Source organism: Mesocricetus auratus, unplaced genomic scaffold, assembly GCF_017639785.1.
Source record: "Mesocricetus auratus isolate SY011 unplaced genomic scaffold, BCM_Maur_2.0 Super-Scaffold_100025, whole genome shotgun sequence".
Classification (NCBI taxonomy): Eukaryota; Metazoa; Chordata; class Mammalia; order Rodentia; family Cricetidae; genus Mesocricetus; species Mesocricetus auratus.
The window spans coordinates 1,339,526-1,365,105 of NW_024429206.1; the positions used below are offsets into that span (position 1 = coordinate 1,339,526).

General features: G+C 38.7%; 1 protein-coding gene and 1 pseudogene across 1 annotated transcript; both read right to left on the reverse strand.

Annotated features, from left to right (window-relative positions):
- Nucleotides 1–1,130: 1,130 nt before the first annotated feature.
- On the reverse strand, nt 1,131–2,498 carry LOC121133970 (annotated as a pseudogene).
- A 450-nt stretch (nt 2,499–2,948) lies between these two features.
- On the reverse strand, nt 2,949–24,214 carry LOC121134063 (rho GTPase-activating protein 20-like). The gene is made up of 10 exons (XM_040731673.1): nt 24,106–24,214; nt 22,455–22,639; nt 21,210–21,359; nt 18,377–18,418; nt 15,111–15,195; nt 12,224–12,301; nt 10,584–10,650; nt 7,415–7,594; nt 5,033–5,193; nt 2,949–3,430 (listed from the first exon to the last, which is right to left on the reverse strand). The coding sequence occupies exons 2-10, from the start codon at nt 22,601–22,603 to the stop codon at nt 3,428–3,430; spliced, it is 915 nt and encodes a 304-aa protein (XP_040587607.1). The 5' UTR covers nt 22,604–22,639; nt 24,106–24,214; the 3' UTR covers nt 2,949–3,427.
- Nucleotides 24,215–25,580: the final 1,366 nt, after the last annotated feature.

Here is a 25,580-nt window from a genome sequence, read left to right on the forward strand (position 1 = left end):
TTCTTTATTCTTGCAGCAGGGAAATGAGAGAAAACCGGCATTAACTACATCGAAGTGTTTAAGAGCTAAATAGGACAAATGAATCTTTCATCATATGTAAACAGATTCTTCAAAATACAAATATGTATACTTCAACATGAACTCTAAAATCTAAATCGTTTCTCAATTTCATGAGCATACCTAAAACCAAAGGTAATTCTTCTTTCCAATGACTTCTGATATGATAGGTGTTCACAAGTGTAAAAGTTTAATATTTAATCAAGCAACCCCATAGCCAAGTAAGACACCACAGCTCTTACAGGTATGGCCCTACAATTACCCTATGTGCTCTATATAAAATTAAACTGGCAATAAATATGCTTCCACAATTATGCTATGAGTGATAGAAATGAGAATGTTAGGGAAAAGTCACTATCTTTAAGTTCAAGAAGATAGTTCAAGAGGAGGACAAGCAGACAGGTATTTCTAATAGGAAAGGTAATTTTTGACAAACATAGAAAGCATTTTTCCTCTATACAGGAATGACATGGAACATTTACCTCAAAGAGTAAACAATGGCAGAACTAAATTATTATTATTTTAAGCACTGTAATGCTTAAAAATAATAAAATTCGCCGGGCAGTGGTGGCACACGACTTTAATCCCAGCACTCGGGAGGCAGAGGCAGGTAGATCTCTTTGAGTTCGAGGCCGGGCTGGACCGATAGCCTCCAAAACAATACAGAGAAACCCTGTCTCGTAAAAACCAAACTAAATGAATAAATAAATAAAAATCGTGTAAGATTTAAATGCAGCTTGCACAAGGTCAAACAAAACCTTGGACTTGCTGCTGCTCTGTCCAACACTTCAGTCCCGTGGGTCAGATCCTAATACTGGTGGTCCCAGTAAAATCACTGAAATAGATCATTTTGAAATGAAATGCTAAGAAAAGACAAACCAAGATGCTTCAGTAACTATATATCCAACTCAATCAACTTAAATGGGTTTTATTTGCTTCCCACTAACAAATCTTTATTTCCATTCATGGAAACAGTAAGTCGACCATATTCACCTTCTTTGCCCAGTAATTCAAAGGAAAACCCCAAAAAGATTAGTAAGGAAACATGTAGGAATTAACACCCCCTAATTTAAAAAAATATGTTTAAGGTTGAAAAGTGTTTTAAGTTTGTAATTCCTAATAGGAAAACATTATCTGAATGAAGACCCTAATGGCAAACCACGGTAAAATGCTTCAGTCGCATTTGATGCAGAAAGGAAGGGATTCTCTTCGAAGCACCCCAGCTCTCCAGGTGAGATCAGAGGTACACTGGTTTGTATTATTGCAACTTCCAGTAAGTGAGCTAAGCTGCTCTTCATTCAACATTGTTATGACATTATGCTTGACCTCCAAACTTGGCTGACAATTTACTGATGAGATTTATAACCTTTGGGTTGCTCTGATATTTTGACATATTTGCTGGGTTCTGGGCCACATCCTGGAAAGCCACCATGACTTCTGGATCCTACATGGCTGCAAGAACCTCTCGGTCACTGAGGATTTCATTGAGTCCAGGCATTCCTGCCAATCAAGGCATGAATCCACCCATGCCAGGCATTCCCCCAGGAAAATTACCAGGCATTCCCCCAGGAAAATTACCAGGCATTCCCCCAGGAAAACCACCTGGAAAAGAGCCATACTGAATTCCAAACTGGCTTCTGGCTTCTTCTTCCCTTTGGGCTCTCTCTTGCTCCTCTCGAGCCTTCTTCACCCTTTCTATTTCTTTTATCTCTTGCTCTTCACATTTTCGCTCATACTTTCCCCGATGTTCAGCAATTTTTTCTGCCCGAGGTTAAACTTCTTTCAGCATTGCACTGGCATCCTCGTCATAATCCAGTTTACCGGCAAGGACAAGATCACGAGCTGCTTCTTCCCAGTGGCCCAGGAGTCTGTGTGCTTTCCCTTGCCGTTTGTATGGCTGAGCTGAGTCTGGGTTTACTTCAATGGCTCTGTCACAGTCTCGAATGTCAGCATTTGGCTTCTGTAATCTGACGAAAACACTGGCTCTCTTGCCATACAGAATAGCCAATCGAGGATTTAGCTTGACGGCGTCAGTGAACAAGTCAATGGCTTTCTGCAGCTCACCATCATTTAGGGCGTCAATGGCAGGCGCATTCTTTTCATTTGTCTGATCCATCATCTCCTCAGTTATCTCTGCACTTTTGTCTCCCATTTCTTGAGGGGCACCAGCGTCTGGCTCAATAACACCATCATTGTCAATTTCTACACCATTCTCCTCACTTGATGGTTCATCTGTCTTTATGTTTTCCTGTGTCTTATCCTCTCTTTTTTCTTCCTTGACTTTGTCTTCTGAATTAACTTCATGAAAAGCAGGCTGTACTTTACCCCCTATGCTTTCCACCCACTCTCAAAAAACGCATTTCCTAGGTGTGCAGGACAATCAGATCCTGCGTACACATCTTCAGGAAGGCCTGTAGCTCGCTCACATTGCAGGGATCCATGGTCGAGAGGCAGGAGGCTGGAGGCCAGGGGCAGCAGAGGAAGCCCGAGGCCAGGGCCGGGCAAGGCTCAACGTGATGGAGTAGAAGAGAGCACCTGCTCCTATTGTAGTTCTTAATGTATTGCATCACATAGGTAACTCCTAAATTAACTTTAGATTGGAACCTGGCATAGTAATCTTCGACAAGTGAGCCATTGTCAACTGCTCTTGCTACTGAAAACTCTTCTACCATGTGAAGAAAGCAGGACTAAGTTGCCATAGACAGAGAACAAATACCTAGACGGTTCTGGTGGCAGACATATTACTGAATCCCAATGTTGGTGGTAGATGACTGCACATTGATGACTTCTACAGCTGAGACCAGTTAAAATTCCCTGCTGAGCATCCTGCAAAGAGCCATGTGAGTCATGAACAAAACACAACTGTTTCAACATCAAATTATGGAATATTTATTATTAAAATAAAGAATACATGTAATATAACATAAGCAAATGCATCTAATTCATATAGTATACTAAATAGAACTCAAATAATATAAAATAGTGAAACAGGAGATATTTGGGACACAGATTTTTCTCAGCTGTGAATAGATTGAAGGAGGTGTCAACTCATGCTTCTCTTGGTTTATTCTCGGTGTTTTGATTCCTTTGTTGAAGAATTCTGCTATTTCAGTATGGACAGGATGCAAACAAAGTCGTAACGAATCCAGTCACTATTTTGAGAAAGACTTTTCAGAAAAAAATACTGTGACAATAAGTGAAGAAAGAGGTTATATATGGTTACAGGGATTCTAATCTCTAATGAGGGAAAAAATTATGGACAGCTAGCTAAACAAGTTGGTCCAGATGGGGCCTCAGACAGCCTGCTGCAGTTGTCCCTTGTGCAGGACAGTGGCGTTCAATGGTCTTGCATCAAGAGGTTGTCCCATAGTCACTGTTGAATGAAAAATATGTTATTTTAGTACAAATATCCTCTCAGACACTAGGCTTACCTCAGTTCTTATTGAAATAGATTCTAATACTTTCTAAAACAGTAAGACACACACCGTCCAGCAAAGAAATGTCAGGAATATGAAGATAAAAGAACTAAAGATGTATGACTTCAAGATGTGAATCTCATCTCCATTCTAGATAGTGAATTATTAATTGGTTGCTTGCTGTAGACCCCTGAGTATGCATGATGCTACCTGCTGACTTCAAAGAAATTTACTACACTCAGTGTATTATTTTAGAAATTTATGGTGTAATGTGTCTTATTTAAATAATGTAGCAAGGTTTTTTTGACATTTGATCTGTATTTGTGAGAAGCAAGTAGGGTCACTGAATATTTTCAAAGTAACAACACAGTAAATAGTGCTTCAGGGCTTTGTTCTTTATAATGTTTGATGTTTTGATCAAGTAATTTTTTTTCTCAAATATCCGAGTTCTTTCATTCATTTCAAAGAACTGTGCCATTTTGTGTAGTCCTATGAACCCCTAGGAGGTTAAAAAATAACACATGAGTGTAGTGACCAACTCACAGATGATTCCACTGGGTGTATGGATTATGCACATGCTTATACTCCATTTTCAGTTTTGATTAAACAAAAGGTGACAAGTTTAGTCATAAAATGGTATGTCCTCATGATTCCATTGGATTAGCAGCTACCTGGGTTTATGGATGTTTTAGTGAAGACATGTACTTCATGCCAGTCTTACATTTCCTTCTCTTCTGTCTTAGTATTTACGGCTCTCAATGTAGAAAGATGCTGTCAGAGTCACAAACCCACAGCGACTGCAATTTATTCTGCCACTGATTTACTCAGAAATCTTGGGTGCTGCACAAAACCTTACAAAGTTGTTCTTAATTTTCAGAGGTAGTATTATGGCAGTTGTGGTTATTGCTAGATTTTATAAAACATTTAAGACTTACTGTAGTACAATCTTCTACTTAATATGATAAATGTGTTCCCATATAACATAAGCTTCCCTACATGGAGTACAGTGCTTGGAGAAATGCTAGATGCTCAATAAATATTTTCAGTGATATATAGCAACTTATTTGAAATAAAACAAACCAAAATATGGGACATGTTTTTCATATATTTTGTTAGGATTAAAGGATTAATACCACATGAAAATTTTTCATGTTGAATTACTGAAAACAGAAATGAAAGGATGGCAAATATTTCATATTTTAAGAATAAACACTCTCAATGCAATCGTGGTCAGGGAAGGAGAGCTCAGACTCCTGTGGAGCTGAAGGGAGAACCTGACAGGTGATGTGAGGCAGAGTTCACAGGTCAAGCCCATTGTGCCCGTCTTCATCCAGAAGGCAGTGTCTTTGCTTCAACCAGTGGAAAAGACAAGAATGTGTTTTCCTCTCAGGCTTGCCTTGTATCCATCAATAAAACCTAAATGGGGTATTATTTTCTCTAAAAGAGAAATCTAGTCATGGGGTATCTACTGATTCTTCCACTTAGAGACAGGATTTGAAAGTGTTGTATTCTCTGAAAACAATCTGGCAACAGAAGAAAAAACCCAAAACGATGCTTACCAGAACTGTAGCAGACAGTTCACCATCTTCACCAGTGTCCATGAGTGTCCTTCCAAAACGTCCAGTGTTTGGTCCTGGTGTGTCCAGACGAACATAGTCAGGGCCTCGCCGAAAAATCCAGTTGATCAAAGAACATCTTCTTCTAACTGTTTTCTCTGAATCTAAAAAGAATGAAGGTCATTATTTGTAGTACTTTGTTGATGACCCAACATGGGTCTATAATGCTTACTTAAACAAGCTGCATATATCAAATAATTTTAAAGCAAGCAGAAGAGATATGGCATAGAAGATGTGGGAAATTTTACCGAATATCTTACTGCTGGTCACTTGTCTTTTCTGTATTTACCCTTTAAATGAACTCACCTCTCTGTTCAAGGTACTAGGCAGCAGAGTCCTGACTCTGGGAACCAATACTAAGTCAGTTACTCAAAGCTCCAAATAAGTGTGTTTCCCTTGGAATGGACTTAGAAGTCAGAAAATTAGTAATGGGTGATGGGGAGAAATTTCAAGGCAGAGGAAATAGAATACAGTGTTATAAAGGGTTTCAGGAAATCAGATTTTTAAATTTGTCATCCCTACCCCAGCAATCTGACCTAAGCTACTGCAGAGTATGGGCTGCCTTAACCTCTGGTTTAAGCTGTAGCGTTGGTGATGGGCAATTCAGTAACCCTTAGGGTTTGTCTAGATAGTTTCCTTTTTGTTTTGTGATTGTACTACAATATACTACGGACCATGAATTCAAAGTAGTCAACAGAGGGCACCCTTGACTTCAACCTCCTTTGTGATTTAGAAAAGTCTTGCAATTATGTCCCAGGCACAATGAGGGCAGAGCATCCTTACATACAGGAATTCTGGGGTTCTTGCTCCTCCCTTCCTCTGTAGTCGGTACTCCATGGCTCAGGTTCTGCTGCTCAGATTCAAAGAGCCCTCAGATGTGCTTCCCCATGGAGACACTGACCCTGAGCCTTCAGCCCTGAGTCCCCTGAAGTTCCTGTTTCTCCTCAGGGACCCCTGCCAGCCCTGTCCTCTATACCTCCAACTTCCTCCTACTCTGTCCTCTCCCCAAACCTGCAGCCCCAATCCCTTTATCACCTCTTCCTGCTTCTACACTGGAACCCAAATGCTCCCCCTCCCCCTGCTGCCCCTCTTTCTACTCTGACTCCTCTCAGTGACAACTCCCTATGTGACCGCCCTCCCCCACCTGCACTCAGGATGTTCCCTCTGGAATTCCTCTCCCTAATTTCAGGTGACACAGTGATTTGCCCCTCCAGTGACCACACACATATGGTCCCAAAAAAGACCCCTGCTCGCCTCTGCACCCTCTGGGAGGGTGCTAGGGTAGAAAGTGTCCTCCTGGACCATTTTCCCTGCTCCCTCCAGGATCTTGCAAACATGACACAATGGTTGGACTCTTTCTCCTTTCATCCCTTTTGCCCACATAAGAGAGTTCAGTCAATTCACTCAAATCAATGGATTATCCTGTCAAGATCTTTGTCTCCTTGTGTCCTCCACTCTTACAAATGGGAGCTTGAGAGAGTCAGGCAGTGGCCACACAGCATGCAGACTTAACCCAATTGGAGATACTAGGACTCTGGTGATTAGATGCTGTCCCTTTCCAGAACCCTGCCTGGGACTACCAGAAGGGACATGAGGGCCACCAGAGTAGTGACATTATGATTCACTGCCTCCTGGAAGGCATGGGGACATTTTCTAATAATGTAGTTAACTTTGACAGACTCCATGAGATTACTCAGCAAATGGATGAGAACTCAGCACTTTTTCTTAACTGAATTCATGAGGCCATGACTCAGTATACCTGCCTTGACCTGGCCTCTCCAGCAGGGGCCACGGTACTGCCTTCTCAGTTACTTACCAATCAGTTTTAGACATTGGGGCAGGCGGGGGACAGGGAACCTCAAAAAGATTGAGATGGCCCCCACACCCCAATTCAGGAGATACTACAACACTGGTGACACGTTTTTTTAGGCCCAGTACTCAGGACACAGAGGCAGGTGGATCTCCATTACAAAAAGAAAACCTGGTCAGGAAAGGTAACCAAACCAAACCAAACAAGCACACAAAACGAAAGAAATAAAGAAACCCAGAGACACTGATATCAAAAGGAACCCACAAATTAGTAGGAATCCAGTTTCACTTTCCAAATGTATCTAGAGAAATATAATTTTGTATCAATAGGAAACAGGCTATTCTTACTCCCTTTTTAAAAAATGAGATCAGATGGCTTTACATTTGTTGGGGAAAGAGATTTCTCTTACTGGGGTCTGTTGTTTTCCCTGACATTCACATTATTGGTGGAAAATGGGAACAGAAGAACTAAAGATCCTGTAAACTTAAAAGCTTGAAGGAAGGCAAGAGACTCACGGCTCTGGTCTTTGGGTGAGTCCTTGGGCTTCAGGATGAATAGTCCTGGCTTATGTGGGGACTGCAGCTCCCGGATGGCCTTGTTGATATCAAGATAATCAGTGTAATCTCTTGGTCCCACTGCCACATAAGTAGAATTTCGAAGGTCACACATTCTGATGGCATATGGGTTCTCATGCCCTGTGTAGAGAAAATGCTAAATATAGATTAATGCTAACAGTGATGATGGATCAACAGACCTTTAGGAGGACGTAAACACACAGGGAAAAGAGCTGCAGGTCTCCTCTGGCTCCTGGAGTCCTCAGGGAAAGGACTCTAGAGAAGCAGGTGTCCAAACATGGACTTTTAAGGTTTAGAGAATAAAATTCCAACATGTTGCCTTGCTACACATGAACACTGGAGATCTGCTAGAACCTTCTAGCTCTAGATTAATCATCTAGTCATGTGTCTCCTGGTGTCAAGAGTTATCTTGAAAGAAGAGAATATGAATTTCTTGTTGGTTCCTATCTCTTCAATAATAGAATAGCTCTGATCAATATTTTCTCCACCATGATTCCTGACAGATTCACAGAGACAGCTCAGTTCCCTTGGTAAGTTCTGAAGCTGCCTTCTATAGTGCAGTGGAGTGGTTTTCCTTATGCTTTCCTTCCACTGTTTCCACCAGACAGCAACCAGGGAAAAATAACAGGAATCAAGAAACACAGAAGCCCCAGGAGGCCACATTGACAAGACAGAAGACCATGCACTGTCTTGTCACCATTTCCATGTATAATCCTTTCTTCATTGTTTCATGCTTTTAAATACTTCCTGTAAAAGAATTCTCAAATGTCCTGTATGACAGATGGCTTTCACTTTTTACAGGAAGTCTCCCTTCTTCCTTCCTTGTTACTCCCTCATGAAACTTGGAATCTCTTGCTTTTCCTTTCCTTGTAACACAGACGCAATGCATTTGGGACAGCAACTACACCAACAATGTTTTTCAGCAGCAATGATCAGAGTCCAGGAATCTCTGTAGAAGTATAGATGTCTCTGTCATTGGAGTCCAGTAAACTTCTATAGAAGAACAGATGTCTCTGTCATCTACATCACTATAGGCTTTGGAGAATGTTGAGTGTGTCATAACATGTTCCTGTCCAGACAACTTATTACTCCAGTGCCACATGCAGTAACATGTACTCTTGTGATGGGATAATGGTTAATGAAAACACGAGAAATGTGTTTGCCTTCAGAAGAAGCCTGTGCTGGTTGGTGCTGTGTCTACTTCACACAAGCAGGAGTCATTGCGAAGAAGGATTCTCAATTGATAAATAGTCTTAATATGTCATGCCAAAGGCAAATCTGTGGTTCAATTTCTAAATGGTGATTATCTGTGAGCTGCATGGTTTGGCTCCTGGGACACTCTATAGGGGCTATGATGGAATGTAGGAAAGACTGACACAGAGACACATACAGTAAAGTTAGGGAAGTTTCTAACCCTGCATGACTCAGACCCTCGGGATGTTTATTAGGTCCAGCACAGGGGTGGGAGTTAGCTATTCTCCCAGGAGGCCTCTGTAGGTGACCGCTTTCAAGAAGCTGTAAACACATCGCAGGAGGAAGCTGCAGTTGCTGGTCTTGCACACCCTGGTCAATCTTTCATAAACACTCCTATCAGACACTCAAGAAAATCTGTACCATTTCCCTTGATCCTATCTTTTGAAGATACAGCTTTGCTGAATATCCCATGTGTCCAAGTCTTTGGAATCCCCAACATGGTCATGGCCTTATCCAGATACACTCAGGACTTCCCTCATTCAGTGATTCCTCTGCTTCCCAAAAGATTGTTGTGGGAGGGCCCATCCAATATGGGTGGTACCTCCCTTGTGCTGATAGTCCTTGATGTTGTCATGCTATAACAAGAAGACCGAGCAAAGCAATGTAGACCAAACAAAGTGAACAATAACCCGCCATGGCCTCTGCCTCAGCTCCTGTGCCAGGGCCACACCTTGTTTGAGTTCTTGCACTGACTTCTCAGCAGTGGACTGTTAAGAGGAAAATGAAAGACCCTTTCTTCTCCAAGTTGATTTTGGTCAAGGTGTTTTATCACAGCAATATATATCCTAACTAAACCAGAGTCACCATGGTTGACAGGTTATGAGGAAACCTCAAGCCAGACATGGTTCACAATGATGTTCTGTGTCTTGATGTCAAGATGACATTTTATAAAGTTAATAAACATATTAAAATAAATATAATTCCAGTTTCTGTCTGCTCTATGCTGTGTATGTCTTGGGTACAACTTGTACTTTTAGATTGACCAGATATTGCTGCATGCAGAGATCTCACAGTAGGTATCAATACACTGCCAGCCAGTCAGAGACTAAGTGTTTGTGGGATCCACACCTCCAATTGGTATGTCTACAATACAATTTCTATACCTAACGTCAGATCTCTTCCTGGGAGAGTAGGAAGAAAGCTTGTGAGAGCCAGAAAACCAGGAGCTGTTCTAGGAGATCCTGCCTTCAGTGTATGAGAGGAAAGCTGCACACATGGATCTCAACAATATAACTGCCTAAATGAGTCTTAAAGAGTGGCAGCACCAATTGACTGCCACTGTAGATGGGGTAAATCTCACAAGCACCTGCCCTTAGATGGAGAGCTAAAGATAGTCAATGACTACTCAGAGGGAGAATCAGACTTCCCCTTGGATGAACCAATCAAAAGATGGTTCCTGTGAAATGCACAGCCATATGCAACACTAAATTTACTTTTTTCTCCCAGTCCTACACACCTACACACACACACACACACACACACACACACACACACACACACATGTATGCACACACACAAACACCAAAGTCAATTTTAAAAGGTCACAAAATTTAAGGGTAGTGAGGAGGGTGCAGGAAGAGATGAAGGGGCCAGATGAAGGGATGGAAATGATGTAAATATACTGTTCATGTATGAGGTTCTCAAATGGATATAAATTTAAACAGACATCATCATATGCTTGGATGAGGGAAAGACTCACTAAGAATTGTAAACATTGTTTAGATGTATGAAAGAACATTTCCTATGATGTTTACTTTTTGAGTACTTAGCATAAGAAAATCAATGAAAACTTTAACAATCCAGGGTTACAAAGTTTTAACTCAGTCAAGTCTCCTTAGGTCTCTGAGATGCTTACCCAGGAGCGGGCTTGGTGTTTCTTCCTGGCTAGAAGAGAACCACAGTTGATAATCTTCCTCAGCATTCTGGAAAGCAGAAGAACCAAAAGTCATACTGTAGTTTTCCCAGTTCACAGTTGAAGTACATGTTTTCTTTCCTCTTCTTATTCTCTAAAACTGAAATATATTGAGCAAGGCAAGAATTCTGGTCTGTGTAATAGGAGGCTGCCAGTGGAAATTAACTGTGGTGAGTTCCATGGTCCTTGCTCTCTCCAAGAATCTGCAGAGAAACCAAGTCCCTGCCTTCTCATTTCTGGTAGAACAGAATTGTCAGTGCAACTTGTATTCTTTCTGCAACATTTTTGTGACACTGGGAATAAGAAATCACTGCAAGCTCTGTCTCCAAGCAAGAAAAGTGTCTCTGTCATCCACATCCCTATAGGCTTTGGAGAATGTTGTGTGTGTCATAACATGTTCCTGTACAGACATCTTATTACTCCAGTGCCACATGCCCACTCTGTCTATGATGACTGAGCAATGCTACACTTAGAAGCCTGGGAACATCAACCACCAAGGTACAGGAGTCAAAGCCTGGTGGACACTAGAACAGTAAGTCAGCTTTTGACCTTCATTCAGAAAATTCCCACCCTGCAGACAGAAAGGACAAGTGTCTAACCTTGATAATGACCCAGAAGCAGAAAACAAGACCCACAACAGATTTACAACTCACAGCTCTGGGATCCATTTGAAACAAGTAAATGTAAATTATGTATCATCTATTAAATTATGTTAGAGTCCACATGAGATACCAAAGACAAATGCATTAAGTAGAGTTATGGCTTATTAATAACTTGGTTACTTTTGATTCAAAATTGAAAATAATGACCTTTCATGATATTATGATAATATTCATGATATTATCCATGATATAATAAGTACAGTCTTACACTTGTATGTGTACTCACACACAAACACACATACACTAAAATGGAATGAATGCATGACCTATATTCAGGATTATTTTTCAAGTATGTTTCTCTATTTTCCAGTTATTTCATGTTTCATCTCTTAGATTCGTGGTACGAGTATTCAGAGGATATAGTTCTACATATAAATTCTGGTTGAAATTGTATATCAAACCTGCCATGCTCTAATTATTAATTTGAGACTGTGCCTTAAGGAATAAATCAGTATCAAAAATGTCTACATGACAAAGAAAATATGGGAAAATGGCACCAAAATATATCTAGTTGTTTGTAATAGCTAGTTTTTATCATGTTCATTGTGTGTATACACACAATTACAAATAATTCATTACGTATGCATTTTCATGTGCAACATATATGTGTATATACATATGTGTGTGTGTCTGTGTATGCATTTTCATTTTAATACACAATCTGTTTTTTGTGGTATAATGGTCCAAATGTACTTCACATGCTGATCTTTGATACCAAATTCACTGGAGAATACAAAAGCAATGACCATATTTAGACTAATGTAACATGTGAACTGACTTTACTTCTGAAAGTTGGAGGAAGATGAAAATATTTCATACATAGAGTAATCATGTATCTGGCAGCAATGTTTTTACACTTATTTAAATATTAATGGATCATAAAATGATGTTGAATAAATAAGGTATTTTCAAGTCTCTTACAGGTATTCCCAGCAATGGTCGTAACTTTTTGATGATATCATTCACTGTGTCCAGTCGTGCTGCTGTTACAGTGAATGACTATAGAAAACACAGAGAAAAAATTGTACTGATTAATAATACTCATGAAACGTCTATTTGATAGATATTTATCCAAACATTTTCTACATTAATCGTGTAACCAAGTTGAGTTCAGTTAATGGCAAAGTGATACACATAAAAGGACAGAAACATGAGTATGGTTTTCCTTTCCTTGATATAACCCATAGGCAGTAATAGGGATTTTAGTCTAATATGTGTCTCTTTAGGGATTCAGATCAGTCAAAATATAATAAGATGTTCACTGGTGAACTAGAATATGGGGGATGGTAAAACAAAAGTGCTTTCCCTCAAGCCCCATAACACAAAATAGAATCCCAGAGTATACATGGCAGAAAGAGAGCACCAATTGTGGCTGTCTTCTGAATTATACACCACACACACACACACACACACACACACACACACACACAAGCATGCATGCATACATCCGTGCACACACAAATATAAATGCTAAACAATGGAATTATATTTTCAGAAGAGACACAGCCTCTGATGCTCAGCTGAGTCAGCTTTCACAATGGGAGGGTGTTATTTGAAGAGATAGAGAAACATTTCCTTGTTTTCGCACATTGTGTTTATAAAACTGATTTATTTCATTGTATATCATGTATTCTGTTCTCATAAACTCATATGAAATGCCACAGAATTTAAAACAATAACAGTATGCAGTGGTGATTTCTCTGCACCTGGCTTCATTCTTAGTTTGTTTGGCTTGGGATCTATTGAGGTGATGAATGTATGAATGTATGAATACAGAGCGAAAGTTTGTCATTAAAATTCTATGGTAGGCGATATCTACTACACTTTATAATTAGAAACTGTCCACAGAAAGAGAAAGATATGTCCAGAACATTGCTATTACACACAACACTCAGTGGACAAGAAAGCTAACTATGCTTACAGGTTTTTGAAAGCAGGCAGATCTGCATTTGCAGGCATAACCTATGGAAAACAGCACATAGAGAAGAAAACAGCAGTAATGACCCTCTCTATAAAGAGTGAACAGTGCTGAAGGGAAACACTTTCAGAATGTAGCTGTCTAACATTAATATTGTGACAATGAACATGCTGCACAATACAGGCTAAAAATAAAACTATGCCAAAGAATCCACTTCTATTGTAGTCTTTGTGCCGTGGGGTCCCAGACACTCTGAAATATTAGGCTATTGTCAATGTTTTTGGTGACTATTCAGAAATGAAAGGCAAATACCCATGGCCGAAGATACTGCGTAGTTCAGACATACAATGAAAGGGAAATGAAGCTGGCATTGACTTGGAAATTCATGCTTATTGTCTAAATCTAATACTACTTGAGATTGGGATACCTGATACTGGAAGACAATATCAATCTTAAGTTTAACCAAACTGTGAACCCTATAATCCACAATAATGACAATCCTGGCAAGATAGGGTATTGGTGCAACCACATCTAAATAAAATTGACTTTATAAGATCACAAGGTGATTTTCTGTACACACACATGCACACACGCACACACATATGCTAAGCGTAAAAGAATTTGCCAGAATTGAAATCAAGCAGGAAGGAAAGTGCTTTCCTTCAGTAAGGTCTGCTCACTCCTGCCTCCCCAGCTTTCTGGTACAAACTCAAGTGAGAACATTATCCTCACTATTGGACAGGATATACTTTTAATTCCCCCATTTGTCTCCTTCATTGCTATGTTGTCCAGTTTAGAGTTTATACAGAACTAAGTGCATAGAGTATTTACCATGTTTTGTTCACCATGAATATATTAGTTACCACATCACGCTGTTAAAATGTACAACCTCAATTCTATGTATTTCTATACAAAAATCTAGAACAAATGAGGGCCTTTATAGTAATCATCCCTCTAACTCAATAACTCCTGATGGTCTCATAGAAACGAAGACCTTCAGATTAACGACTCTTACATAACAGATAAGTGGAATACCTGACCCACCAGCAGACTTTTCTCTGGAAATAGAATAGTACTGAAGTAATGGATGGCAAAGGAATTTAGATGGGAAATTGAATATCATAATAGAGGTGTACCTCAGTAGATGGGCCACTGTCTAGCATATGTGAAAGCCTGTGTTTATTTTCAACACTGCTCACATACTACACACACAAACATACAGGCACACACAAAAATTTACAACACAGATGAACTATATTTATAAAACTAATTTTCTTACCCTTGAGAGACACATTAGAATGTAAGATAAGACAGCCACTGTGCATTTAAAACATCACACACATGCACAGATGCACACACAGACACAAACACACACACACTAGTATTAACAAACAGGTGAGTAAGGTGGAGTGTTTGTCATTCATTGTAGTTTTTTTAAACTTCTATATATGTTTATAACTATGCTCACAGGAATTTTTAAATAAATCTTTAAAAGATGGAAGAAATAATTAATCGGTATCTTTAGAAGTGATAGCAGTTGAGATAAACACGTAATTACAATTAGAAATATCTGCAAAAGTATTTTATAACTACACTTCTCTCAATAGAAGTCACCAGACACATGCTTTGTTAAACATAGTGTACTGTAGCTAGTATGGATCAATCCTGCTTGATAGTAACTAGTACTCTTTTACATAGGCAAAGACATATTTGTATGCATGAAAATATTTTTTCTGGCAGTACCACATAAATGTTCAATCTCTCTCTTTGATCCATCCTGTTGTCAGTTATCAACCTTATCTTTAAATTTCCTCCTGATTCCCCTCCCTTGCCCTTTCACTCCCCCAGTCAGCTTTGCGCAATGAAAATATTGGTCTTTTGTGAACATACAGTGTTCCAGCTTGGGATGTCCTCTGTGAGTATCTCAAGTGTGATACTCTTTCCACTGTCTTTCTGCTTATGTTCATCAATGGATCTGGTCAAATCAATAAAAAACACACAAAAAAGTGAAATTGTCTCATTGCTTATTTTCATGGCAATAAAGGATATACTATCAAAATTTTACTTTTAAAGTTAGACTCAGTAGTAATGTTTGCAAAACAGGGCATGTTCTAGGAGATACTGGGTTGCTCTAAAATGCGGCAATATGTGACAATTTAGTATCAGGTTTTGCTCTGAAAACATTAGTTCCACCATTAGAGGGCTAAAGAACATTCAAGGTTCAAAACCAAGAAGCAGTATTTCCTTCGAGTGTGCATAGTTAAGTATCTTGTATTGATAATGAATTAATATTATGTTCCAGAATACAGTTTTATCCAACATAAAATTTGGAGGATTGCATGAAAGTGTTAGCCAACAGTTCCTCCAAGATGGAAAAGTGACAAGCTCCCAAAATATCTAGGAAACATTAGCAAGAAGATAATTAGAGATGGTCTAAGACTGATGCAAAAATGAAATAATAACTAAAAAGAAAATGAAGACCAATATCTCTGAACATACTCGCTAAAGTTATTAATAAAATAAATGCAAATCAAATGCATTAACACAGACAGATTTTGCATTATGTTCAAGACAACATCAACCCAGAGATGGAAGAAAGGGTCACATATGTAAGTTAAAAAAACATAATCCAATAGATACATTGACAAAAAGACAGAAAATGATCACCCCATTTGATTCATAAATCAACATTGAGAAAATACAGCATCTATTCATGATAAAAGTCTTAGACTGAACAGGGATAGAAGGAATATATTTCAACATAATAAAGTCAATATACAGGGAAACCACAGACAATGGTAATTCTAGAAAGAGAAGAAACTCCCCACATTTGTGCTAAAATTGGGAGCAAGACAGTTTCAGTCGTATCAATTTTCCTCAATATATTTTTACAATATTAGTTAGGGTAATAAAACCAGTGAAGGAGGTGAAGGAGATACAAACAAGAAAGGAAGAAATCAAGATATATTTATTTCCAGATGATACAATTGTATGCAGAAGAACCTAGAGTACACAAATATTCCTAAAGCTGATAAATATCCAGAAAAGTAACAGGACACCAAACACAACAGTCAATATCCTTTTTATATACCAATGACAAACACAAAAAAAGAAATGAAGAACTCAATTGCATTTTCAATAATCACATAAAATTAAACTAAACTTTGAATAGATCTGGCCAAAGAACTCATACATTTATGAATGAAAACTTAAAAACAATGAAAAAAGTAAATGAGAATACTAGCATATAGAACGACTTCCCATATTAATGGATTGGCAGGATTATATTGTGAAAATAGCTATGCATCATGTTTGCAATGCATTTGCCTTCAAAATGCCAAGAAAAAATTTCACAGATATTAAAAGTCATTCTTGAATTTCATGTGGAATACAAACCACTGAGGATATCCAGAACAAAACCAAATATTAAGCATCATCAAAAACAACAACAAACATGCTGATGGTATCATCACAACAGATCCCAATTATGCTGCAGTGCAATTATACATACAATATCGTACTGTCTTAAAAACAGTCACTCATTAAATGAATAGAACTGATGTCTTCATGTGACCCCACAGTCCTATAGTGAGGTGATTTTCTTCTTTAAATTAGAAATAAGCTTGCTTCACTTGTCAATTCCAGCTCCTTCTCCCTCCCCTCCTCCCCTGTCCCCTGCCAACTCCCCCAACTTCCCATCCAATCCCCACACTACTCTCCAGGGAGGGTGAGGCCCATCATGGGGGATCTCCAAAGTCTGTCATATTGTTCAGGGCACGGCCTAGGCCCTCCCCGATGTGTCCAGGTTGAGAGAGCATCCCTCCATGTAGAATGGATACCCAAAGTCTATTTGGATGCCAGGGATAAATACTGATCTAGTATTTGAGGCCCCAAAGATTGCCAAGGTCTCCAGTGAGGTGATTTTTGACAAAGAAGCCAGCCATACATACACATTGGAGAAAATACACCATCTTTAATAAATAGTGCAGTTGAACTGAGTTGCTATATGTAGACAAATGAAATTTGGTCCTTATCTCTCAGCCTACACAAAACTCCCCGATATCCTGCATCTTATATGTGAGAAAATTAGGAAATACATGCAAACTCATTGACACAGGAAAGCACTTTCTGAACAGAGTGCCAATAGCGCAGACATAAAAACCAGAGACTCATAATTGAGACTCATGAAACCGAGAAGTTTCTGCACAGTGAAAGTCAGGATGATTTGGGCAAAGAGGCAGCCTACAGAGTGGGAACTGTCTTCATCAGTTGTCACAGGGCCAGTGTCTAGACTACAAAGAACTAAAATATAAGATAAAATAAACAAAAGGAAATGACCAAACAAAAATTGGGGTATAAGACAAAAAGAGCTCTCCAAAGATGTCATACAAACAAAAGCACTTTTTAAATTTTAGCATCATTAACCAACTAAAAAAAATAAAATTAAATGTATTTTAAGTTCCATTTTCCTTCAATCAAGAGGGCCTAGATAAAAAATTCAAATGATAGCAAATGCTGATGCAAATGTTGGAAAGTGGGGACACTCATTCACTTCTGATTGGAATGCAAATCTATATGCCTACTATAGAAATTGGTGTGCAAGTTGCTCAAAAAAAACAAACCTACCACATGATCTAACTATACTATTCTTTCATATAAACCAGGGAGGCCCTATGGCAGGGAATAATTGGCCAATACAAAACCCACTCAACAGTAATTTTGTGGATGGCGTTACTTTGTTTTTACAATTTGCCTTAATTGCTATTTCTTTCTTTTGATTTTGTTGATGTAGCAGGGTGTGAGTATCTATTTTAGCTAAAGTGATTGTTTCTTGGTTTTTGATTAAACAACCATTAAGCTTTGAAAGAGAGATGGGGGAGAAAAAGGACAGAAAGTTGAGTGTGTCGGGAGAATCTGGGAGAAAATGGAGGAGAAAACATGACCAAAATATATTATTATGAAATAGGACACGATGTTTGATCAATAGAGAAAAGGCTGGATCTGGGATAGGTAGGGAGGTAAATTTTTCAATCATACATTAAAAATTTGAAATCCTCAATGATATAAAAAAACAGTGAAGAGACTAGGGTGTTGGACAGCAGATAATGCATTCTTTCATCACGAAGTAAGAAGTAAAATATGTAGTTACAAGTTACCTCTGAAGCACAGTCCACCACTCTCTCTTTTTGGCTGAGGAACTGCAATATAAAAGTAAGAACTTAAGATAAGTGAGATTTATCTTACTTAAATTGTTAGATTTTAGGGTATGTATCAAGACCAAAGTATTAGTGTCCCTTAGTTACCAGTATGGACAAAGACATAAGAAGTCTCCTCATGTTAGGGTTTCTGTTAGAACTTGTCCTTTATTGGTGACCTTACAGTGATGGCAAGCCACAGTGTGATTAAAGCTATGTAACCCCAGGCAGTAAGGCAGATTCTCTAGGTTTCAGGTTCCCACAGTTAAAGGGGTGACTGTCTCGAAGCAGTCTCACTGGTGGAGTACTTTTTCAAATACAAAAACATATTGTTTGTATTAAGTTACATCATACTTCAGGAACTTTAAATATGCATGGAAGACTTGACTTAAAAATAATATATCTTAGAAAAACAACAAACACATTATTTTACTTCTTTAGGCAAATTGCAGAAACAGATTATGTTAAATACTTTATGGTGTATTCATTCTTCACATACGATACTCACATTAGGATCAATTTACATGCCGTATGCTGTATTCCTGATCACCTGTAGGCTACTTTATTACGGGTCTTAGTAGTGGTAATAAAAATTTATTTATTTATTTATTTATTTATTTAACTTTTTACACATATTACCATTTCCCTTCAGCTCCCCAAGGAGGGTAAGGTCTTCCATGAAGGATTTTCAGAGTCTGTCATATAATCCCGGGCAGGGCCTAGGTCCTCCCCCTTGTTTCCAGCCTGAGAGAGCATCCCTCCATGTAGAATGGGCTCCTGGATTTCATTTGTATGCCAGGAATAAATACTGATCTACTCTCTAAGTTCCCATAAGAAGAAACTAGGCCTAACTTTCTTACAAGTGAGTTGAATTCCATACAGCATATAATTGATTCAGAGTGACAATCTATGTTCACTTTCAATAGTGGTCGCTAACAGGATTATGCTAGGAACACCTTCCTTGTCATAAATTATCCCTAAATTAGTTCACAACTCCCATTTTTCTCCTACACTCCACTCCATATTTCCTTTATGCATTGACTGAATATTTCATTTCTTGCCTCGTGTTGGAAGTTGTGACTCATGATGTGAGTTATTTTTTTTCCAGAAAGGGTTTCTCTGTATTGTTTTGGAGGCTATCCTGAAACTCACTCTGCAGACCAGGCTGGCATTGAACTCACAGATATCTGCCTACCTCTGCTTCTTGAGTGCTTGGACTGAAGGTGTGTGCCCACCAATGCCCAGAGCTGTGAGTTAATTCACGTACTTTTGTGTGGCAGTGAAAAGTCATTTTCAAAGGGTTACATGGAGGTGGAGTTGTCAAGTAATGCAGGAAGTTTGTTTAATTTTCTAAGTAACTCCCAGGCTTCCTTTTTCCAAGGCTATCACAATTTTTGTTTGAATTACCAGCTGTTTCACCAATTTCCACCAGTGTTATAGAGTAGACCTAGTTCATCTGATGTGTTAGACCATCCCTTTAACTCCCAAAATGTACATGTACATGGCTACCACATCTAACTATACCAAGTGTTGCAAGTGAAATAATAGCAATATGAAATGCAATGGGTGACAGGTATGGTTACAATGCGAAAAACTCAGTTATAGTTGTATACAACTCAACCTAACATATAGAAAGATGATGTTCACAATTTAAGAAAAATTCTTAAACTCTCAGACACTTCAAACTCTTTTAATGTAAACTGCTTTATGAATTGTCAAAACTGAAAAAGAATCAGAAATAAAAAAGTCAGTAGGTGATTCTGATATGCAAAAGATATGCGGGTTACAACACATTTATGAACATCTCACTAAAAAGCTCTGTAAATACTTTCTTCAGGTCAACAACTGAAGCAGCATTTCATAAGGTTACAAAATATGGAGATATGTGTGCTAGGTGACTGAATTCAGATGAGGGCTGAGGTCTGAGCAGAAGAGAGAATGAGAAAGAGTGGGTATCGAATGCACAGGATGAACTCCTCTTGTGGAAACGAAAGCAAGTGCTGCTGTGTCGTTGTCCAGAGCAGCAGGTCTGGTCACAGAATCCGGTTGAATGCAAAGGTTCTCCTGGAGAGCTTCCCAATACACGGAGATCTTCCATATTTAATGCCAGCCTGAGAGTGTGACTAGGTAATAACGTATGTCAGACAAGTCACCTCTGACCCTGATGGTGTAATGACACCAGCACTCCCAAGCTGTCTGTAGACACTAAGACAGAAGACCTGCTAAACAGACACATAGGGATGACAGATTTTATATTGTAATTATATTCTTATATAAGAACACAATGTTCATTTTGGTGTATAAAAGGAATTTTTCAAAACTGCTTGCCTACTCAATAGTATTAAAACACATATTTAGGTAGCTTTAATACTCAGATAAAATCAGATTATGATTGGAATAAGAAGATGGCAGGAGGGGAATTACCTGCTCACTCGAATTCTTTCCACAGTGCCTTAGACCCCTCTCATCACTGACACAGAGGAGCTTGAGATCATGACTGACGAACCTTGGATACGTATCATACGATTGACACTAGCATTACCAACTATTGATCCTTTTAGACTTTTTATGGTGGTAATTCTCGGGAGTAAATAGTAGGTAAGCGAGTGCCAAAGCATCAGGTTAGAAAGACCTGACAATGTGTTTGTAACCAGATAAAACTGATTTTCGTCCTTAAATATTTTAGTAAAAAGAATTTCCATTGACATTTTCCATTTATATTGGACAATATGAAATCAACTGTGTCATTCCACAGTCAGCTCACGCCAGCACAAGACCAAGCTATGGGTCTTACCGAAAGGTGGCCACAAAATTCTCCATGGGCCATCCCAGGAGAATGGATTTCCTGGCCCGACTGGGGCCTACAAAGTCGGTGACCACACACTCCCCCATCCACAGGGCACTCAGCGGGATGATGTATTTTATCTTAAAGTTTATCTTACACCTAAAAGAGAATTAAAGAAGATTTATTAGTTTGCTTCTGAAACAAAGGAGCAGTGGGGTTAACAGAAAGACCTAATTCTTCCTTCTCCAGACGAAGCAGGACTCTCCCATCTCTGTTACTGCAAACACAGCTCAGCAAATGGACAAATGCACCTTAACAAAGCATAGGCTGATAAAAGCCTTCCTAGGGTAGGTTCTGAATGCATCTTCTCCATGCTTACAAACATGCATGCCCTGTATATTCAGGATGTCAACTGCTACATATAAATTATACTGTGTAGTTGAAACAGTGCTTGGGAATTTTTCATAGGAAAACCTCATTGAAAAACACTTATTTTACTAAGCTATTTCTTTAAATTTACTAAATAAACTGTGTTAATGCAAAGGACACACACTCTGTTCTTAAGTACTTATTGGGCACTTGCCTCTTCTGAAGAATCTTTGAAAATATTTAATATCTAAATAACATCATGTGACCTCTATCTGTCCCACTTTCTAGTTCAGGAAATGTCATAACGGTTAATAGCCCAAGGTAACATAGACACTTTTTGGAACCTGGCAATCTAATACTCAATTATAGCTCATAACTGTGGGGTCTCTCTGCCTTGCCATCGGCCTTGTGAAGTCTCTGTTTGGGTACACCACTCAGAAAAGTAAATCTCATGTGTGTAGCCTTGTCTCTTTTGTTGGTACTGTATGGTTATATCAGGAGTGAGGGTATAAATTACATAAACTTGTTACCAATAAGTACACCTACATTGGAAATATATAAAAGTGACATGGCATTTTAGGAAACCCCTGCTCATAGGATGCCTACTGGTGTCTTCCTCTTAATAACAGATCTACTTGACTATGATCATAACTTTCTAAAGTAATGGGATTACTGACATCTTCTCCTAATCACTGATGCTGTGGTAGAGTCTTGACTGGTTTCTCTACAGGAGCACAGCACAGTATAGGTCCTCATGAGATTGTTGGATGGATAATGAGCAAAACCATTTGTAAGCACAGAAAGGTAAATCCCTTTTGTTTTGTTTCACAGGAATGGATAGACATGATATAATCTTTGATAATCAGGAAACATGAGAATACTTACCGACTATTAGTCACAACCAAGAAGTCTCTGTACAAATGGAGATGACACTTCCTACTGCTACAACCTCTTCTGAGTTCCACTGGTCCATTGAACACCAGATATTGAATATTCTCCTCCCCATGTGCAACTTTTTCACTGAGAGTCTCCATTGCACTGGAGAAACGTTTCCTGGCACAGGCCAAACACTAAGCAAACAGATAGTCAACGTCAACAAAATAACCCAACACAAAAGTTGAGGAGTTACATGAAATTAATCATGAAGGCTCACTTCTTATAGCAGGGTTCCACTGACTAGCAATTTTTAAAGATATAGAATGGATGAGGACATTTATAAGAACAGAATAATATAGCTTGGAGGGAAAAGAATGAACAAACACATTGAGAGAAGAGAAACGGCCATATTACAAGTAGTATACAGTAATTGTGTCTAAAACTACAGCAACTCAAAGATATTTAACTCTTTAGAATCGGCCAATGGAGTAGCAAAATACAAGCCACTGAGAAAATGAAGGCAAAAACTACAATATCTGTAGAATGATAAAAATACTGGTGTCAAAAACCATGAAATGCAGAATTTTCATCAAGGATCCCAAATCCCTAATTCTTCCAAACTATGAATATGTCAGTTGTGAGAGACATCATGTAGATGTCACTGACATTATGATCCTGAAACCCATCAGCTCCATTCTCATCACAAAGATACTGTAAATCATAGTGATCTATCCAGTTAATGTCACACAGCTGTCACTATAGGGATGTCAGATTTGGAGAATCATATGTAGTCAACCTGCGATTGTTGTCTCAAGTGGAATTGAAAGAATGGGAAGAACTACATCTTCAGTGAGGAAATCACCATCCTCAGATGAGGTAAGAGGTGACTGTGGCTTGCTCCTTTGTCTCTCTGATCTTTCAGCATTAACCCCAATATTTGGCTCTAGGATTTTGTTATTAAGATCAGTTATAATTCATGCTACATGTTTATGTTTGTATACACACCATCATATGTTTGGAGAATGTGCTTTTAGCTAATTTTCTATTTTCCATTCCTCAAGAAAAACTCACATAAATATACTACGTTTACAGAGCAAGTACTGAACCAAAAGGGAAAAGGAGGGATAAAAAACAATGGTTGTCCCCCACACAGAATAATTTGGGAAATGGTGTATACAAGTAGCTTCAATTTTGTTACATAAAATTCAAGTGAATTAGGATGCTTGCAAAGTCATTCCTATCATAGCATTGCTCAAATTTTAGAAAATAGTTGCTGAAGCACAGCAAATAATTTTGGAAACATCAAATGATTCCTGAAAACAAGATATTTTGTAGAACTTTGGATGAATGTGACCACTATCCAGCAATACTCTCTGGTCAAAATAGTTAAGAAAACTAGACTTAGCAAACCATAAATCTTCCCATAACTCCAACAGCCATTTTAAGAGATCTAAGAACATTTTCTTCCCATGTAGTTCAGAACATTCATCCCCTGACATAAAATGTCTTTCTTATTTAGGGAATAGCACTGAACATGATTTCTTAAATAGTTTTAGAGCTGAATTGTAAGAATTAGTTCACACAATCTGGAGGAATCAAGAGAGGACATCTGAGATCACCAGTCCATCCTAAGGATCAAAAGTGGAGAGTAGAAAAATACCTTTTCAGCAGGGCCTGGAAGGGAGAGCCTTTCAATGGCTTGAAATTCTCTTTTCTTCCTGGCACTAAACACCAAACACAGATACAGCAGTTGGCAGACCAACTACTGAAGTCTGAGGAGTCTGCAGTAGTCAAGGTGACTGACACTGTGATGTCAGAGTTCTGAGGCTCATGACATAACTGACAAAATGATATGTGCCTTGCGCTCATCTGTTTTTATCAAGATATATATTTTTAGATTAAAAACAGTTTTAGGGTTGAATAGAGATGCTATGACTACACAAATCTGCACATTAGAAATATTTCTATTCTTTCAATCAAAAGTAACCTGTAACCCCAAGCCCTAGTGTTCTGTGATAGTTACATATACTAGAGTACTTGTGATTGCTTACCATGCTAAAGTCTAGTCTTTTAGAATATTTAAAGAGTAACCTATAAATTTGGTCTCTGGTGACTTTAACCTTATGTTGCATCAGATCAAATAGCAACCTGGTCTACAGATGCGTAGGAAACCTGTGTCTTGAAAAAGAAAAAAAAGTGAATCATATACTCAGTGATACTCTTTTGGAGAAATTTTTCCTTTGTGCAAGGTTATTTATCACTTGAACATAACTGTTAGTTTAGGGCTGGTTTTGAATTCACTTTCCCTCTCTAGTCGGGACCCCATCTGGCTTCGGCCTAAGCTGGCCTCTGTGTGTTGCCAGTGTCTGTGAGTTCATGTCCAGTCTTCCTGAAGTATTCTTCCATGATCTCTCATGGAAAGCTTCACCCTCCCAGGGGAGTGGATGGCTGATTAGGGTAGTTGGGTTTGTGGTGGGAGTGGCATGGTAGGATGGGACAGAGAGGACACTGGGATTGGCATGTAAAATAAGGTTGTTTACAATTTAAATAAAATCTACTGAAAATTTGAAGAAATCAATAAATACCTTATACAGTGTGGAAAGCCAAGGGGAAAAAAATCAAACGGTCCAAGTCTTTAAAACTTAAATAGGAGCAATGAAGAAAACAGAAGTTGAAGTTATTCTGGAAATGAAAAATCTGGGTAAATTACCAGGAACTATGGGTGCAAGCATAGCCAACAGAATACAAGAGATAGAAGACAGATTCTCATATGTTGAAGATACAATATGGGAAATAGATTCCTCAGTGGAAAAAAATGTTAATTCCAACAAATCCTAAACACAAAATGTCCAGGAAATATAGGACGCTGTGAAAACACCAGACCTAAGAAAAATATTGATAGAAGAAGGAGAAGATTACCTAAAAGGTACAGAAAGCATATCTTACAAGATCATGATATAAAACTTTCCCAACTTGCTTAAGCCCCCTCCAGCCCCTTCCCAGTTGTTGAGGTGAGCATGGGCCCTGCTCTGAGCCCAACTCCCTACATTCCCCTGCTTCTGTCTCTCTGGGCATTTTCTGAGCCTACAGAGGACCTGCCCTGCATGGAAAGATCACCCTGATTCTGGCCACAAC

Coding starts and splice junctions, on each gene's coding strand:
- LOC121134063 (XM_040731673.1), bottom strand. CDS start 22,603: ATGGAGACTCTCAGTGAAAAAGTTGCACATGGGGAGGAGAATATTCAA. Junction 18,419..21,209: donor AATTTTGTGGCCACCTTTCG/GTAAGACCCATA, acceptor TTTATATTGCAG/TTCCTCAGCCAAAAAGAGAG. Junction 5,194..7,414: donor CTCACCCAAAGACCAGAGCC/GTGAGTCTCTTG, acceptor CATTCTTTTTAG/ATTCAGAGAAAACAGTTAGA.